Below are 16,201 nucleotides of genomic sequence, written 5' to 3'. Positions count from 1 at the left end.
TGAGTTATGTGCAGAAGTAAACCTAATGGAGACATGTAATGAAAGAAAAGATGACCGTCGTTTTCTGCTCTGATTCATGAGCTGCTTGCTGCTGTATAGGCTTTTCTTAGGAGTACTGTGATCTCAAGTACTATGGGGTTGCGACCTGAGGTGTAATCCCACTTCTCTCACTAACTTGGGCCCCCTTCTCCTATGGGAGGAATCATTGACTCAGCCCTTTTGAATATGCTGGATAAAGGTATGATGAAGAATCTAGAGAAATAAAAAAATAGCTCTGAAAAGATTTGACTTTGTCAAGGAGGAATGACTTAAAGGCTCTAAGAGGAGTTGCCGATCTTTTATAGACTCTGAACTTTCAGCCCAGGAAGACATCTTCTCTGGGACCCTCTTTCATCACTCCCCTGTGTGTGGTCAGTGCCTCCAAGCCATCCAGCCTGTCCTGCTTGACCAGTGACAGTCTGGACCTTTCTTTTCCTTTCCCATCAAAATTCACTGGTGCTGTTTACAAGACACGGAGGAATTAACGTGAGAAATTTTCAGGCATTGAGACCAGATGGGAAGTATTTCTGACCGAGAGTGATTGCCTCAAAACATAGCACCTGGGTTTCTTGTCTAGCTCAGAGGTTTTCAAATTCTTTTGCTTCTGTATCCCCTAAAAGCATTGTAATAAAGTATGTACTGTCATGGAATTTTTATGAATAGTGATGTTTTTCATCATAAATTTAGACACCTTAAAGGATGTAATTTGGGGCATATTATAAATGTTTTCGTGTTAAAATGAAAGTTGAATTTCTCCTATAATTTATACAGTTGAATCTAAACACCATGATAATGGATAATCATCATTCCATTTTTAAAAGCAAATACTTCTGTAACTTTTAGAAATTTGACTTTCTTTTTCTACTCAAACTTAAGTTTTTATTCAACTTCCTCCAAAGAACTTTACCTTAAGGTAACAGAATTTTGTTTGAAAATACTGCTTATCATGTCACATTTATCTGCAATTGAAACATACCTAAATTCAATTTTTTACTTTTATTTCCTGTGACCATAAAGCCCTAAACATTAAAAAATCTATGCAATTGAATTATTACCAATACACTACTGATAATACAATATAAACATATTAGTAAACACAAAAGGTAAAATTATATTTCAAATGCATCCTTTAATGAGATGATAAACTTTTTTTCAATTAGTTCATTTATCTGTAGATGAACATTACTTATTGCTGAAATAAGAGGTCAGTATCAATCCTACTTCTGTTTTTTGTTTTTATAGATGTAAGTTGAAGGAATTGAAAGTGTTTTATTATAACAATGTAATTCTGTTCTTTGAATTCATTCTATGTTATATGCCTAATGGTCTATTAGCAAAAGCATTTTTAATCTTGGGTCACATGACTATTTGATAAAGTCCTTCATTTCTTTTAAACAATGAATTAGAAAGCACCTGACTAGCAAAAAGATTTCTTCTCCAGCAATGTGAATACATTTACTTTCTTAATTTCTGGGAAGTACACCAAGAGAGCTTTACTAAGATTTATCAAATTATTTTTAATTATGCTGTAACACCTATACTTAGGCCCACCTTTTAAAACCTGTATCACCAGAAATGGCAAGAAAAATAAACAAATTTTTAGTTTTATTATACATTTGCCAAAACATTGCTTTTTTGCTAAAATGCATTGATCTCATTTATTATTTTAAATGTACTGCCACTAATTTGGAGTTGCAGATTTAACTCATTTATGAAAAATATCTGTCATAAAAACTAATTGGCAGGGGCAGTCTTTACTGTCAACCCAGTCAGCCAAATCAGATGCACTTTCTGTTAGAAAAAGTTTTTCCTTTTTGAATTCAAATAGCTATTTTGAGGAGTATTATAAAAATCAATGAGAACTAAAAGTGTATCTTGTGAAACTGATCACTAAAAACAATCAATTAAAATAATAAAAGATCTAATATAATTGTTCCATGTTTAAGTTATAAAAACAAGATGGTCATACACTGTTTCTCATATGAGGCAGGAAAATGTTAAATGGTGTGGCATATCTCTAGTAAAATTATGTGCAGGTATTGAATACTGCTGACTGGCTTTGGAGAATGATTAAACAAGAAATATTTTATAAGATAAAATGGTAGAAACAACTGTGGTCTGAATGTGATCCCCAAATTTCATATGTTGAAAACTTAATCCATAAATTCATAAAGTTGATAGGGTAGACCCCCGTGATAGTCCATGGCTTTCTAACAAGAGGAGGAGAGACCTGAGTTGAAATCCACGTTTTGCCCCTCCTCCTTTATATCACAATTTGAGACAGCAAGAAAGCCCTCACCAGGTGCTGAGCAAATTCCAACACCAGGCTCTTGGATTTCCCAATCTCCAGAACCATGAGCTGAATGCTTCTTTTCTTAAATAAATTATCTAGTCTGGTGTTTTGTTACCGCAACAGAAAACAGACTAAGACAAGAATTGAATATCATTGAATAAATGTTTCATGTTATGGTTTGATACAGTGGGTTCTGACAACTTTATCAATGAATGCACATCAAATCTGAAAGAAGCCATGTGAAAGTTTTTTTTATCCTTGGGTTATTGCATCTTGTAAAAATTTGGCATTCCCAAAAGGCATTCTGGTTACATTTAAAATAATGAGCATGACATATCTATCCTGCTTTAGCTCTTCCAAGTTACTTTTCTTCTCCGTCAAGATACATCCTAGGGAAGGATATTGACAATAAAGGGCAATAATTGTTAACAATTATATGTCGAAGACATTTTTGGCATTCAGTGCCTTCTACTGATTTTCTTTGTTTCACTTTCTCGTGGCTCTCCCTTAACAGCAAGAAGTTCTTTGACGAGTCAGGAAAAGAAAAAAAGGCATTAAATCAATACTGTCATTATTATCATCACTCCACTTTATTATTTATCTGAATTCTGAAAATCTGTGAGTCCAAACACCCAATTTCTGCATTATCTAACATAATCAGCTTTAACATGTGTATAAAAGGCGAAAGCCCAAGGCTCTATGGATGTATGATTAATCATCAAACCTTTCCCCAGTTGGCTGTATCTGAGGTTTTTGGTGTCATATTAAGAGCAATGTGTCATATTAAGATTTGGGATGGGTAGCCCGGTATCTTTTTGTATTTCCCTTTTCTTCGAGATGGAGTTTTGCTCTTGTTGCCCAGGGAGGAGTACAGTGGTGCGATCTTGGCTCACTGTAACCTTCGCCTCCCAGGGTCAGGTGATTCTCCTGCTTTAGCCTCCCGAGTAGCTGGGATTAAAGACGTGTGCCACCACACCTGGCTAATTTTTGTATTTTTAGTAGACATGGGGTTGACCATGTTGGTCAGACTGGTCTTGAACTCCTGACCTCAGTTGATCCACCTGTCCCCCAAACACCGCCCTTCTTGGCATCCCAAAGTGCTGAGATTGCAGGCGTGAGCCACCAAACCTAGAGCTATATCATTTTTTATGTGGGAAAAGAAACAGTATGAACAAAGACTCATTCTCAGCAGATCAGTTTAAGGAAAGAGTATAGTGTATATAGAGGATCTGAAAATTAATTTCCTGAATACTGTTCTTGAGCACGCAATCTGTGAAAAGTCATCACATACCTTTAGGTATGCATACCTCAGTTTGAAAATGATGAATCTATCATACTTGTATACAGCTTAACCTGACCCAATCCAAGATTGTTTATCATGGGATCTCAATCCCTGGAGGAGGATAACCAAAGGATTCTAAAGAGGGCTCAGAGAGGTCGAGTTGGAATTGCTGCAGAGAAGTTCTGAGTGCCATTGAGGGACCTCCAGTTCCAGTCTGGTGTTCATCCTGCAAGTGTTCCTGCTATCAAACAGTGAGTGCAAAAGGTCTCCTGGCTCTTTGTTAGTGAAAGTAAGGGCAGCACCATCCTTTCCAAACCAGATGATTAGTGTTTCTAACTGCCATACCAACAGAGGCAAGCAGATGATATAAATGAATGAAGCAGACAGGATGTAAGAAAAGAGGTGATGAGAGTTTGATAAAAGAGGACATGCCTCATCCACAGGTGGAGGCAGCTGTTCAGCTCCAACCCCACTGTTGCTATATTTTCCACTTTTCTATCTAGATATTCACGTGAAATCTCCTGATTTGTAAATGTCGGCAATTAAGTAAACATTTTTATACAACATATTGAAAAACAAGTCTCCAGGTTAAGTCTGCTCAATGGTTGTTAGCAGTCTCCTCCCAAAGGCAACATGGTGTTATGTTTGCCTCTGGTGAGAGAACAAAGCAGTCTTAAATCAAAGTTTGGGTCTTCTGAGGTGAGCCCAGCTATTTCTCCAATTCTTAGCTCTGTCTCAGTAGTTATTAATGCTTCACAAGACATTGCTGGATCCTGACACAAGTCTTTGAAGTTTAAAGTGCAGAGTCAGTTACTACTACAAGTTTTATGGAGGCTGAGGAATTGTCATCAGCGCACTCCACAATCTGTAGAGTTGGATGGAACTTTAAACATCATTTATTCCAGCTCCCCTGTTTTTTACAGCTTCTCATAACATTCTCTAAATATTAGCATTGGGGCTAACCGAACTTGGATTAATAAATGGAGGCTGTGAAATCCCAGTTCCTGGATGCTCTCCTCATATGCCGCTTCCAAGGACTGTAAAAACATTTCCATAGAAAGAAGTAGCTGTGATGCTAGTTTCAGCCTTTCTTCCAAACCCTGACCTATAATTACCCTGAGCTCTTTAACTTCAGATCATGTGCTAATTTTAAAATATGTCCATAAATTCTGTGGTATTCCTCCTTTCAGGAGGTAGAAGCTAATTTCCTTTATCCTTGAGTGTGGGCTATACTTAGTGACTTGCTTCTAATGAATAGAATATGATAGATGATGGTGACTTCTGAGAATAAGTCATAGCTTTTGGCTTGTTCCCAGCTCTCTTTAATTACTTGCTCTTGAGGAAGCCAGCAGTTACGGGGCCACTCAAGCAGCACTGGGGAAACGCTCATGAGTAGAAGAACTGAGGCATCCTGCACACAGCCATGGACAAACCTATATTGGGAACAGATTGTCTAGCCCCAGGTAAGTCTTCAGATGATTTTTTTTTAATAATTTTTTTTAAGGAAAGGTAATTAAATTTAAGGAGGACTTATTATATCCAGAGGTTAATAGCCAAAAAGGTGGTGGTATGTCATTTTTAAGAATTTTCCTTCAGATTGATCAAATTTTAATGATCTGGTAAGCAGAATTTAGTTCTGCCCCATGGTTCCTTTCTCTTAACGAGATTAAACGTTTAGGGTAAATAGGAAACTTAACCAAAATCTCAGAGGTGCATTAATTTCAAATTCAGCTCAGTAACCCCTCAATTTAAAAGTTCTTCCTGACATAACACACGTATCAAGACCCAAGATTTCTTAGAGAGCATCTGATGCCCACTATCCAGAGGCTGAGCTCCCATTGCAGGGGCAATGTTACCTTCAGCTCCTCTTTTCTCTCTCTGGCTTTTATCTCAGAGGTTTGTTCCTTAGTCTCTGTTGAGGTGAAACTGCAATACCTGAACCCAACCAGCCAAGTAAGCAACTTGTGTACGAGCCGAGTAAGCCACTTGCGTACCAGCCAAGTTAAAAGTTTCACTCCCATAATGGACGAGGAGAGATCAGAAGACATTTCTCATGCACAGGGAGTACATAAACCCCCTGAATTGCCAGGTTTCAGGGTCACATGAGACCTCTAGAAGGCTCTGATAATCATCACTTTATTATCTTCTAGGTTCCAGGTAGATCTGGGTACACATGAACTAAGCCTTAATGACTTTAAATTCTGTCTCAAAGTTTTATCCTCTTACAAGTTTAAGCTTTTTGTCTGAGTAAAAGTGCAAATATTGCATGAAGAAGTGAGGTCAGATCTCTTTTGGCAGGGATAAAGAATACCACAGAGTGGGTCTTAATGGCAAGGAGTGAGAATAAGTTTTCAAGTGTATGGGAATGCCTTGGAAGGGAGAAAAATTGTAGAAATAAAAGGATCTTGGTCTAATTCTCCTTTGTGTCCAGAGGCAGCTCTGCAAATACCATCTTAATGAGCCACTGCCTAGCCCCTAATCTCATAAAATCCTCAAAAGGGAAAATGCATGAAAGGCAGAGCTGATTCTCTCTTTTGATATTTGTCCTTGGGTTTGCTGGCCTGACTTCTGGGACTCTGGGAACACATGAATTAGCAAGAACCAGAGAAGGCATTCAAAACTAGGCCTCTTCAATGATGAGCCAAATCAGTTACCTTACAGCTTGCATATTTATTGAACAAATACTACTAAAATAGCTAAAATACATTGGGTACTTGTCATGAGTGCATCAGTAAAGATCACATTGTTACAAAAGCTGCATTTTCAGCAGTACACAACTGCAACTCTACATAAATGCCACAGATGCAGAATACTGTTTTCTTGCTCTATTTACACAGCTGATATACCTATTCTAATGAAGGAGGGAGAGGAGGAATGCACAAGAAACTCAGGCCCATGGGGGAGCGAGAAGAAAACGAAGAAGTGCAGCGCATGCGTCATCGGTGTTTAACAGTCAGAAGCGGAACAGTTCAGAACAAGGCCTGCCCTGTCAAAAGAAGAGCTAAAAGACAGTTATATAAAAATTAAGGTGGGCTTTCAGACTGGCTAACACAACAACATTCCATGAGTAGATGGTATTTTATTTTTGTTTATCCATTTCATTGGGAGCAAGGACAAAAATGTAAATCTACACCTTGCTTATCAAAATCGCCAAAAAAGGAGTGCTCTGCCTTTTAGAAAAGTATAATTATTTTGGAAAGACATTGTTTTCCAATTTAGTATTTGGAGAGGATGTCATTTTCATATTCCTACTCAGAGGCCAGTGTTTTGGATTTTTTTCAGGGGAATTTACTTAAAAAGGTTTTGCTCTTTGTTTCCCCAAATATCCTTTCAAACAGAAAGAACCCAAGGAGACACCTCAAAATGCCTGTAAAATTATTGCTTTTCTTTCTCTAAGTCAGGCAGGCGAGGCTACGGAAAGGAAGAGATTTGGTAAGTAAATTACAGTTTTGTGATTGCTCCCGCTACCGTGACTGCATGTCTGTAAGTGCCAGCCAACGAGACGTTGTCTCTCACACTCTGGTAGCATTTGCTCAACCTACAACACTGAGGGAGAAAGCCACACTGAAGACACAAGGAAAACGAGTCAATCCAGTCTAGAGAACAACATTCAGGGAAACAGAGTACCAACACCTTCTTAGAACATGGAAATAAAAAATAACTCCATCAGAGCTACCTCGCCAAGGAGCATGTTGAAAGTCCAAAATAGCACCATTCATCAGTGTCTCAGGTCCTGTGGCAGCATCTCGGTCACTTACCACAAGGAAACAATGAGTTTCAAACTACTTCTATACATCAAAAGAGTACATGGATAAAATATAGAGATATACAGACAATTGATGAACATAAACTACTAGGTTTGTTACATCTAAATGAAAAAAAAAAGGGGGGGACTCTCAGCCTCTGCAAGAAGCAGTCGGGAGCTGTGTGAGTGAAAAGGCAGGAGTGGACCGGTTGTGTGAGCGCGGTGGGAGTTTGAGTTGTGGAAGACATTGTTGTAGCGAACCAGGCCTGAAGGCCCACCTGTAAGGGTTGTAAACGTGGATTCACAGTGTGAAATTCTGAGCGTTTTCACTTGAGTCAGAATGATTAAAAACTGGTTTGATGATACCTATTTGTCCACTGTAAATTCTCTAAAGCAAGGCTCAGAGTCCCATAGTTGTTTCTTCTTATACTTGATGATTTACACAGAAAAAAATCCCATATATGATACCATGACCTCATCAATACCCATACACCATATGTAATACAAATGGAGGTGTTACGATTAAAAAAAGTGGAGGTAACTGATTCTTGGGGAGCGGAGTTCATTGCTGCCCAGTGGAGGCAGGGAGGCAGCGTTTGTCTCATCATCCTTCTTCCGGTTCACTTCCTTGGGGACAGGAAGTCTTCCCTGCAAAGCAGGCAGAGCCATACACGAAAGACAAAATTAGTCATGCTTCTGAAACCATTTTTTTAAATTTTGCTTTTCCTGCCCAGACCACATTTTACCCTTGAACTCTTGCTGTTTTGCAAAACAGAGTTTACATATTAAACACAGTTCACCTGAATGTAAATATTAGGTCTGTGAGGAAATAAAATAATTAAACACTGGCCACCTTTGCTTCAGTAGAATGAAGTGCTTCTGTCATGGTGGTGCCAGCCATGTGGGAGGCAGCATTCCCCAGAGTCAGGTTTCTGGAGACAGTTTCTAGTATCAGAGAGGGCCCAATCTTAGACTGGGTGATAGATACTCACAGGAGTGTCAGCTGATAATTAAAAAAAAAAAAGTCCAGTGGGTGTGATGACGAGTAATGATCTATTTTCTAATAAGTAACAAAAATATTTAAAAACATATCTCAACTTGCATAAATCTTATCTATGTATGGCTTATTCTACATGCCACTGGCACATGCCAGAAATGGGTACCAAAGATGGTAAGTGTCTGGGAGGGAAATCATGTAAGGGTGCCCAGACAGTGGTTGTAGGAAAGAGGGGGCTAGTGGGAAACCAAAGCCAGAAGAGAGTGAGAGTCAGCTCATCTAGACTGACTGGGGCTATTCTAAGTCTTTCCTCACAATCCTGATGAGTAAGGTTTTTTGTTTTTGACTAGAATAACTCCGTTTCAGTGTGACTGCTGATCTACTGCCATGCGCTCCCTGGACACACTGCGGCGGCGGCAACAGTGGAGAGGAGCTCTCCATGACAACCAGACAGCAGAGGCACGGTGAAGCCCACCTGCCCAGGTGATGCACAGTGAAAGTCTTAGTTTACCACAGATGGATTGTATGCTCTGTTCAGGTATGAACACAGTGAAGATTTGACAATAGTCTTTTAGTTTTGATTACTGATACTGTTTTAGAAAAAATTATCCTTTGAGGTTTAAAAGATGAGGTTTTGTTTTTTCTTTTTGTTCAAGTCTCATGTTCTAAAACAACAGTTTTAATAAGGCAAGTTGACTAGATGTAAGTGCTTGTATTAAAGTGATAATCTTACTTTGTGACCTATAAATTATCACATCTGAATTTCTTTTTAAGAATTTAGAAGCCAGTAACTTCCAAACAACTTGAAACTGAGTATTTTTAGCAACCCAGGGGTGAACTAAATGCAACAGAGAATTCAACTTTAAAAAGTCTTAGTTAATGTATAGATTTTCAGTATTAAACATCTGGTATGCTTCGATTTTGTCTCAGACTTTGAGAGCATACAACATTTTTTGGACATATATTAAATCTAACCATAATGTACTTTAATACTCCAATCTTAGGTTGTGATTTTAGAGGTTGTTTTGGTATCATTAAATACCAATGAGACCAAACCAGAAAATTAAATACAAATATAATTCACTACTCATACACCCTTAAGGATCTAGATTCAGTCTCCAAAAGCATAATATTGGGTAGTTACTTGCAGTTGTGAAAATAATTTCAATGTTGGAATTTTGGTACACAATGCCAAAATTTAAAAAAAAAAAAAATGACATCTACTGTAATCCCAGTGTTTTTAAAGTAATGCTACCAGCCTGACCCCACCTCACCTCCCAGTCAACCAGTTACCATGATTCAGGATAGGACAAACTTAGGTTTTGGACAAATGAAGAGTTCAATGGCTGTTGATTGTCACAGGCAAGAAAAGAAAGAAAACCAAAAGTTGGTAAATGTTAACTTAACAGTTATACTCTTTACACACCTTGCCTTAAAACTGCTCCAGTTCAGACTTACTCTGTTCGAAAGTGAATACACAGAACATTAGTGTATCTCTCTATTTAAATCTCAGTCTTAGTACTAATAATCCTCTACCTCCATGAAACATACACAATAAAACAAAATGAAGAGCTGAGGATTTGGGAAGAGGCACTGCTAGAAAAAAAAGTGAAGATTATTTCAGATTTGAATTTACCGTTCTTATTATTTTTTCTGTTTCAAGGTCCGAGATACACGTTTCTTCATTCATTATTCACGTTCTGAGTGCCTGCTATGGCTGGAGTACTCTATTCGATTTTAAGCTTAGAGATTGAAACAGAAAAACAGTCCCTGCCCATCTCACCCTTCATTAACTTGCTGTGTGGAAGACAGTCATACAGACTGGACCCTAATGAGGCAATGGTAGTAAGGCCCACAGGGAAGTGTGCTACTAAAGCACCCCGAGGGACATAACTCAACATGCTGTCGGGGTCAGGTGCTCCTGGGGAGACAGAGTTCTGTGCATCCTCCCTGGGGAGTCCTGGATTTACTAGATTTCAATCCTCTTCCCCTGATTGATTTCAATGCACTCCCCCTCCCACTATTTTTTTTAATAGGCTTTCTGCCCCCACTAAAGGAATTTTAGGCTCCTGTGATAAGTGGAGGAGGCATTTTGAAGATGGGACACAAAGAAGTCTTCTTTCTCCAGAAGTCAGGCCTTATAGGAATTCAAGCCAAAAAAAAGTCCATCCATGGAGAAAATAGTTCCTCTCTCATCCAGCACATAATTGTGCCTACAGAACTGAGAGACTTGAGTAATTCAAGAGGCTAGGGGTTGGGGGGCAGATGTGTCCAGTGTCTCCCACAGCGCTGCTGTCCTGGAAGTCACGCCAGTTGACGTGCCTCGGGCTGGATCAGCCCTTCTGATGGATGACTACTAGGAAATTAATTCCCAGTTAATAATGTGCTTTGGACCAAGTTAGTCAAGATTATTTTTCCTACAGTTATGCAAAGATAATGCTTTTCTAGAAGGGAACTTCTGGAAAAAAACCAAATACACTATGCTTAAAATACTATTCACATATTTAGAGAAAGAAGACCTTAAAATAGCAGAAAACTAGAATACCATGATCCACTCTGCCCACCTGGGGGAGCATGTCTTTCTTTGTGTGGGGCAAGACCTAGCACCACAGGGCTGGCTTTCTAAGAGTAGGTGGAGCACCACTGATCATCTAGAGGAATTATGCCTAGTCTTGCCCCTATGTCATCAGTTTCAAAGAGAGGACCTTTGGATGCTTGAATGAGGCAAGAACTAATGCGAAGGCTAGACCTTGCCTTGTTTTCACATCTTGCCCTCAGCTGCCTTAAAAGAATTATGCCCCGATCTGGCACAGTGATGAATGTCTACAGTTATACTGCTGCTGCTGTTGGTGAGGTGTGGGTGTGTTTTAAGGAAAGCGCTACTATTTTAGCTCTCTTCCACTCCAGCTCTACAAATCAGTGCAAGTTTAGTTCGGGCAGGGCCAAACCATTTTGTTCACCTACTTTGCTGCCAGTGATTTCAACCTTGACCTTCAAAAATACTCTGCAAGATTAAAAGTGATTTAAGATTGTTTTCTTTCAGTGCAAACTGCCAGTTGATAAACCCCTTCAGTTTCTGCTTGCCTGTGTAAGATACGCAATTGTTGAGACTATTGAGTATAAATAAAATAATTGCTTAAACGTTGAAATACTAGTAATAGCTGGGGGAGGCCTCATCATTAGTCAATTACACTTTCAAAAAGAAATTTTTTCAGTGGATTCTATTTTTCTTTATTAATTGCAAAATCAGCAAGTCATTGATAAAAAGTACACTCTTCCTGCCTGAGGTCAAACAAGTATTTACCCTAACAGGCAAAGTCCAGTATCTAGTAAAAACTGGTAAGTAGTTGTTACTGTTTCAGAAATTATGCTAAAATCAAAAATATAAATTTTACAGATATTTTTGTGGCAGAGAACTGCCACACCTACGATGTCAGAACCATGAAACCATGCTTACAAAAAATGTTTTTTAGGCTTAAAAATTAGAAGAAAGGAATGTAACTTTTTTGTTCTTACCATTTTGCTTAATGGATAATCTTGTATCAGACCTTCAGATATTATTAGCAGACAATTATGTCATCATCTTATACTTTTAAGATATCTTTTAGTTTGATTATTGTATTTGAGTTTGTCTAACCAGGAATGAAACAGATTTAAAACCTGTGAAGTGTATACTTGATAAACTGATTCCATGTTTTATATGAAAGTTTACTTTTGATTTATCAACAAAGGAAGATAATGTGAACTTTAAGTCATAAAACTTTAGGATATTTTTTAAAAGTATGTTATTTCCAAGGCCATCATCGTGTCAGATTAATAGGTTGTTATAGCAGCCTATAATGGATGTTTAAATGAAAAAGGAAAAGCTCTGATATTTTTAAATATTGAAAACAGTGTTAACAAAATGGCATCTAGGGATCTTACCTTAGGAAGCCTTCCCTCCATCATCTCCTTGTTTGGAAATGGTTCTTGATTGACCCAGACCAACAGCTCTGGGTAATAAACCTATAGAGACACAAAAGCATACACATTCAGATTAAAAACAGGATCCACTCTGAAACCACATGGCATAGCTGAATGAGCTCAGTTCTCCTCAGTGGTCACTTACTCCAAACTGCAACTTAGAGCACTGGGGAAACCATTATTAACTCTTTCAAACTGTTAGTGTGCTTCTGAACACACACTCCACTCAGGAAAGTTTCAGCTCCATGTCTTCCAATATGAAGTCCAATAAACCAGAGATATCAATCAGTGTTATCTTTAGCAGGCCAAGTAGCAGCTTAATGATATGTCTGGCTGAGTCACTAAGTCACCAGGGAGGTCTAACTTTCAAAGCAACCTATTGTAAGTATCCTTGCAAAACTCCATCAAACAGTTAAGGGTCTTTACTAGAAGGCTAAAGATTATGAACAGAGTGAAAGAGGAAAGAAAGCAGCCGGATTCTCTCCAAGTCCATGTGGCCAGTGACAACACATTCTGCCCAGCTGCCTGAAACAGCCAAGTGTCTGAGGGAGGGGTGGGAGACAGGTGTCATCACCATGAATGATTCAGAGAATACTAGCTGATGAATTCAGTGGTGGGAGGGGGTGGAGCATACTAGCTGATGAATTCAGTGGTGGGAGGGGGTGGAGCGAGGGAGTGGAACTGAGTAACTCTGCTTTAAATATACAAAGGATGATTAGCACAAGGTTGCTGACCAGCTGTTCTCTATCTTCAGTACTGACAGGCATGAGCCGGGAAAGGCCTTAAAATTACAACTAAGATTTGGGTCAGCTCTAAGGAAGAACTCAGCATAAGAATTGTTAAATTACTAAAAGAAATTAGAGAAAAACTGTAAAATATTCTTTAAAAAATTTAGAAAGAGAATCCAACAGCCATCTGTCGGGGCTAGTTCACATTTAATCTAGTCCTGATTGAAAGCAGAGTGAAATTAGGTAAGATTCCCTCCAGATCTGATTCTCCAAATTCTGTAAATAAGTGTCACATTTAATAAACAATAATTAAGAGTCACACCTCATTAACAGATGTCTGTTTAGAGTTTGTTTTTGGAAGCTCTAATTGAGGTAACCTAATCATTGAGTTGACTGTAATGCTTGGTAATAACCCGATCAATCCATTTGGTCAGGGGATCTAGGGTAGGAAATGGGGATGGCGAACTGCGTTCACTCTTTGGAATGATTGAACAGTAACTATCTTTGCTCTACACCAGTGACATTTATAGCACATCCTAGCTTACAAAGCAATTTTGCATACATTACTTAATTTGTCCTGATAAGCCTATATATTGATCTTATCATTAAACAAATGAAGAAATTGAAACTCAAAAACGTTAATGACTTGCCCAAAGTCATACAGGCAGTGTAGGGTAGGACTGAAACTCCAAAGTACGTTTCCAGATTCTAAACTTCATTGACTTCCACTATCCTGCTGCCCTCACATTATCCCAGAATGCAAATCGTCTACCACCACTCCACTCCCTCAGAATTACACCAGTCCACAGCCGCCACTCAACGTTTGGTTCTTAAAGAGAGCTCATCCTGCAAGAGCTGGAACTATTTACTCTTAGGACTGGGTCTGCTTTCTGAGCCACGTGGTTCCCCACAACCCAACCACCTTACTTTTCCACATATTCCCTCTCCTCTGCCTAGCTCCTTCAGAAACTATTCCGCCATCTGCCTTGTTTGGGACAAGCAGCCATTTCTGACACGTCCTTTATCCAGCAATGAGTGAAGAAAACACAGTAACAATCTCAAATACACAGGCTTTTTTCAAGACTTACAACAAAGTCACAGCACACAAAATCCCAGTTTGGACTGGACTTCAGGGGACCCCAAATTTGAATCTACTGTCAAATTCACTTAATATAAATGGATATAAAGTGATTACATTTCTATATTACCATTTTAAAAATCATATTTTAAATACAGTCTTAAAATATTAGTGAGAAATTAAGCTCTGTTGGAAACCAAAAACATTGATAAAAGTACATTAAACACTTTGTAGACATAGAAAGCAATGAAAAGCAAGGTCAAGTAAGTATTGTCGTTCTTATGTTCTTGTGCTTTTCTGGGATATTCCATTTTAACGAAATGAGACTGCTTTAACATTTAACTTCTAAGCATCAATACTAAAATCACCGAAGTCTAATTTGTAGGAGAAAATAGCTTGCCTCTAAGAAATTATTACACCTATTCTAACAATCTGTTGTTCCAAGAACTCTCCATTTGCCAGAAAAAAAAAGCCAATGACTTTTGCCAAAGAACTCAGGCACATGAATATCTGACAGCAAAACACACATGACCAAGGAAACTTTCTCCCTCATTTGACGTGTTACATTGACCAAGGCATTTTTTTTTTTAGTATTAGGCATTTATAGCACATTATTTAAGTATTTGAATCATAAAGTAATCATTGTATACTTTTAGAAAAATGAACATTGCTTTGGCCTTGTGGTATTCTTTCAATCGCCTTCACAGTCAGAGCCTTAAGTCAAAAATGGCAGGGACAGAGGAGTTTCAGTTACATTCTTAAAACCTGCTTGGCTGGTGTCTAAGAACTCAGCATATCCCTAGACATAGTATCTAAAGGAGATATTTAAACTTACTTTTTAAAGCACAGTTAGTTTTAAGAAACAGTCGTAAATTACTGGAAATATAAACATTACATTGGTGTATCTATTTGCATTACAGCATTGTTCTTTCTTATACTTGCAGTATTTTGAGACCCTAAAGTGAAGAGCTTAAATAAAAGATCTACTGACAATTGTTAATTACTTTTGCTCTCAAATGATTCAGACCTGACTTTTGGTATTCCACAAGGGCCTCGACTTCCATTCCATTCCCAGTGCTGGAGGTAGAGAATGGGTGGTCCCAAGCAACAGTTGCCTTTCTGGCAAAAGCAGTATCAGTTGAAACGTACTGTATTTTCTCTGCCTCTTCTCATCAGAACATGTTCTAGTCTACCAGCCAGGTTCTACTTCTGGCAGTTGGAAGTCAAATCAAAAAGTGACAGTGCCACTTTTCAACTTCAACTTTCTTACCAGCCTCTGCATTCATGCAGGAAGAGTTCATGAAATAGTTACAATGTGCTGGACACTGTTAGGTTCTGCGGATTGCCAGAGTGATAGAGTTCCCACCTTCTAAAAGCTCAAGTCTGGGGGTGGGGCAGGTACAGCAGGGGTGATCAAGCCACAAAACTACACTTTTAATTTGTAGCACCTCAAAATTCATATTGGGAAGGCCTAACCACCAGTACCTCAGAATGTGATTGTATTTAGATACAGGATCTTTACAGAGGCAATTAAGTTAAAATGAGGACATCAGGATGGCCCCAATCTGAAGTGACCCATGTCCTTCTATGAAGAGATGAGGACACAGACACACAGAGGAAAGACCATATGAAGACACAGGGAGAAGACAGCCATCTACAAGCCAAGGAGGAAGGCTGCAGAAGAACCCAACCCTGCCAACGTCTTGATCTCAGACTTTGAGACTCCAGATTATAGAAACTAAATTTCCGTCGTTTAAGCTGCCCAGTCTGTGGCACTTTGTTATGCCAGCCCTTGCAAACTAAATACAGTGTGCTTTTTGAGTGCAACAACAAAAAAAGAAATACACAGGTTATGTCAAATGTAATAGCTGCTGGAACAGCTAAACAACAAACAAAACCAACATTTAGCGTAATATCCAGTAGTGCCGTCAACAAAGGAAATGGGGGTGGGAGTGAGCACATCTGGGAGGGCATTTGATGGCTGTCAGATGCAGCCAAGGAAGACGGATGAGGGATAAGCGCATAATAAGCTCCATGCTGGCAAGTGGCCCTGCGGCCAGGAGGTCTCCCTGCAGC

General features: G+C 38.8%; 1 protein-coding gene and 1 long non-coding RNA gene across 5 annotated transcripts in view; one reads left to right on the top strand and one right to left on the bottom strand.

Annotated features, from left to right (window-relative positions):
- LOC141580642 (uncharacterized) overlaps nt 1-5,756 on the top strand; it is a 74,390-nt gene extending 68,634 nt beyond the window's left edge. The window contains exons 3-4 of the long non-coding RNA XR_012512923.1: nt 3,680-3,865; nt 4,931-5,756. This is a non-coding gene — a long non-coding RNA (uncharacterized LOC141580642). The remainder of the gene's footprint in view (nt 1-3,679; nt 3,866-4,930) is intronic.
- A 508-nt stretch (nt 5,757-6,264) lies between these two features.
- NREP (neuronal regeneration related protein) overlaps nt 6,265-16,201 on the bottom strand; it is a 28,551-nt gene continuing 18,614 nt past the window's right edge. For 3 of the 4 annotated variants that reach the window (XM_010339897.3, XM_074382772.1, XM_074382764.1), the window contains 2 exons: nt 12,281-12,361; nt 6,265-8,007 (listed from right to left, as the gene is read on the bottom strand). In XM_010339897.3, coding sequence (XP_010338199.1) covers nt 7,882-8,007; nt 12,281-12,361 — 207 coding nt within the window. In that variant the 3' untranslated portion in view covers nt 6,265-7,881. The remainder of the gene's footprint in view (nt 8,008-12,280; nt 12,362-16,201) is intronic. The other variant, XM_010339885.3, reaches the window with a different exon arrangement.

This window comes from Saimiri boliviensis, chromosome 1 (assembly GCF_048565385.1).
Source record: "Saimiri boliviensis isolate mSaiBol1 chromosome 1, mSaiBol1.pri, whole genome shotgun sequence".
In the NCBI taxonomy this organism is placed as follows: domain Eukaryota; kingdom Metazoa; phylum Chordata; class Mammalia; order Primates; family Cebidae; genus Saimiri; species Saimiri boliviensis.
Note: the sequence above shows the minus strand (reverse complement) of the source record. Positions and strands in the feature narration are given on the sequence as shown.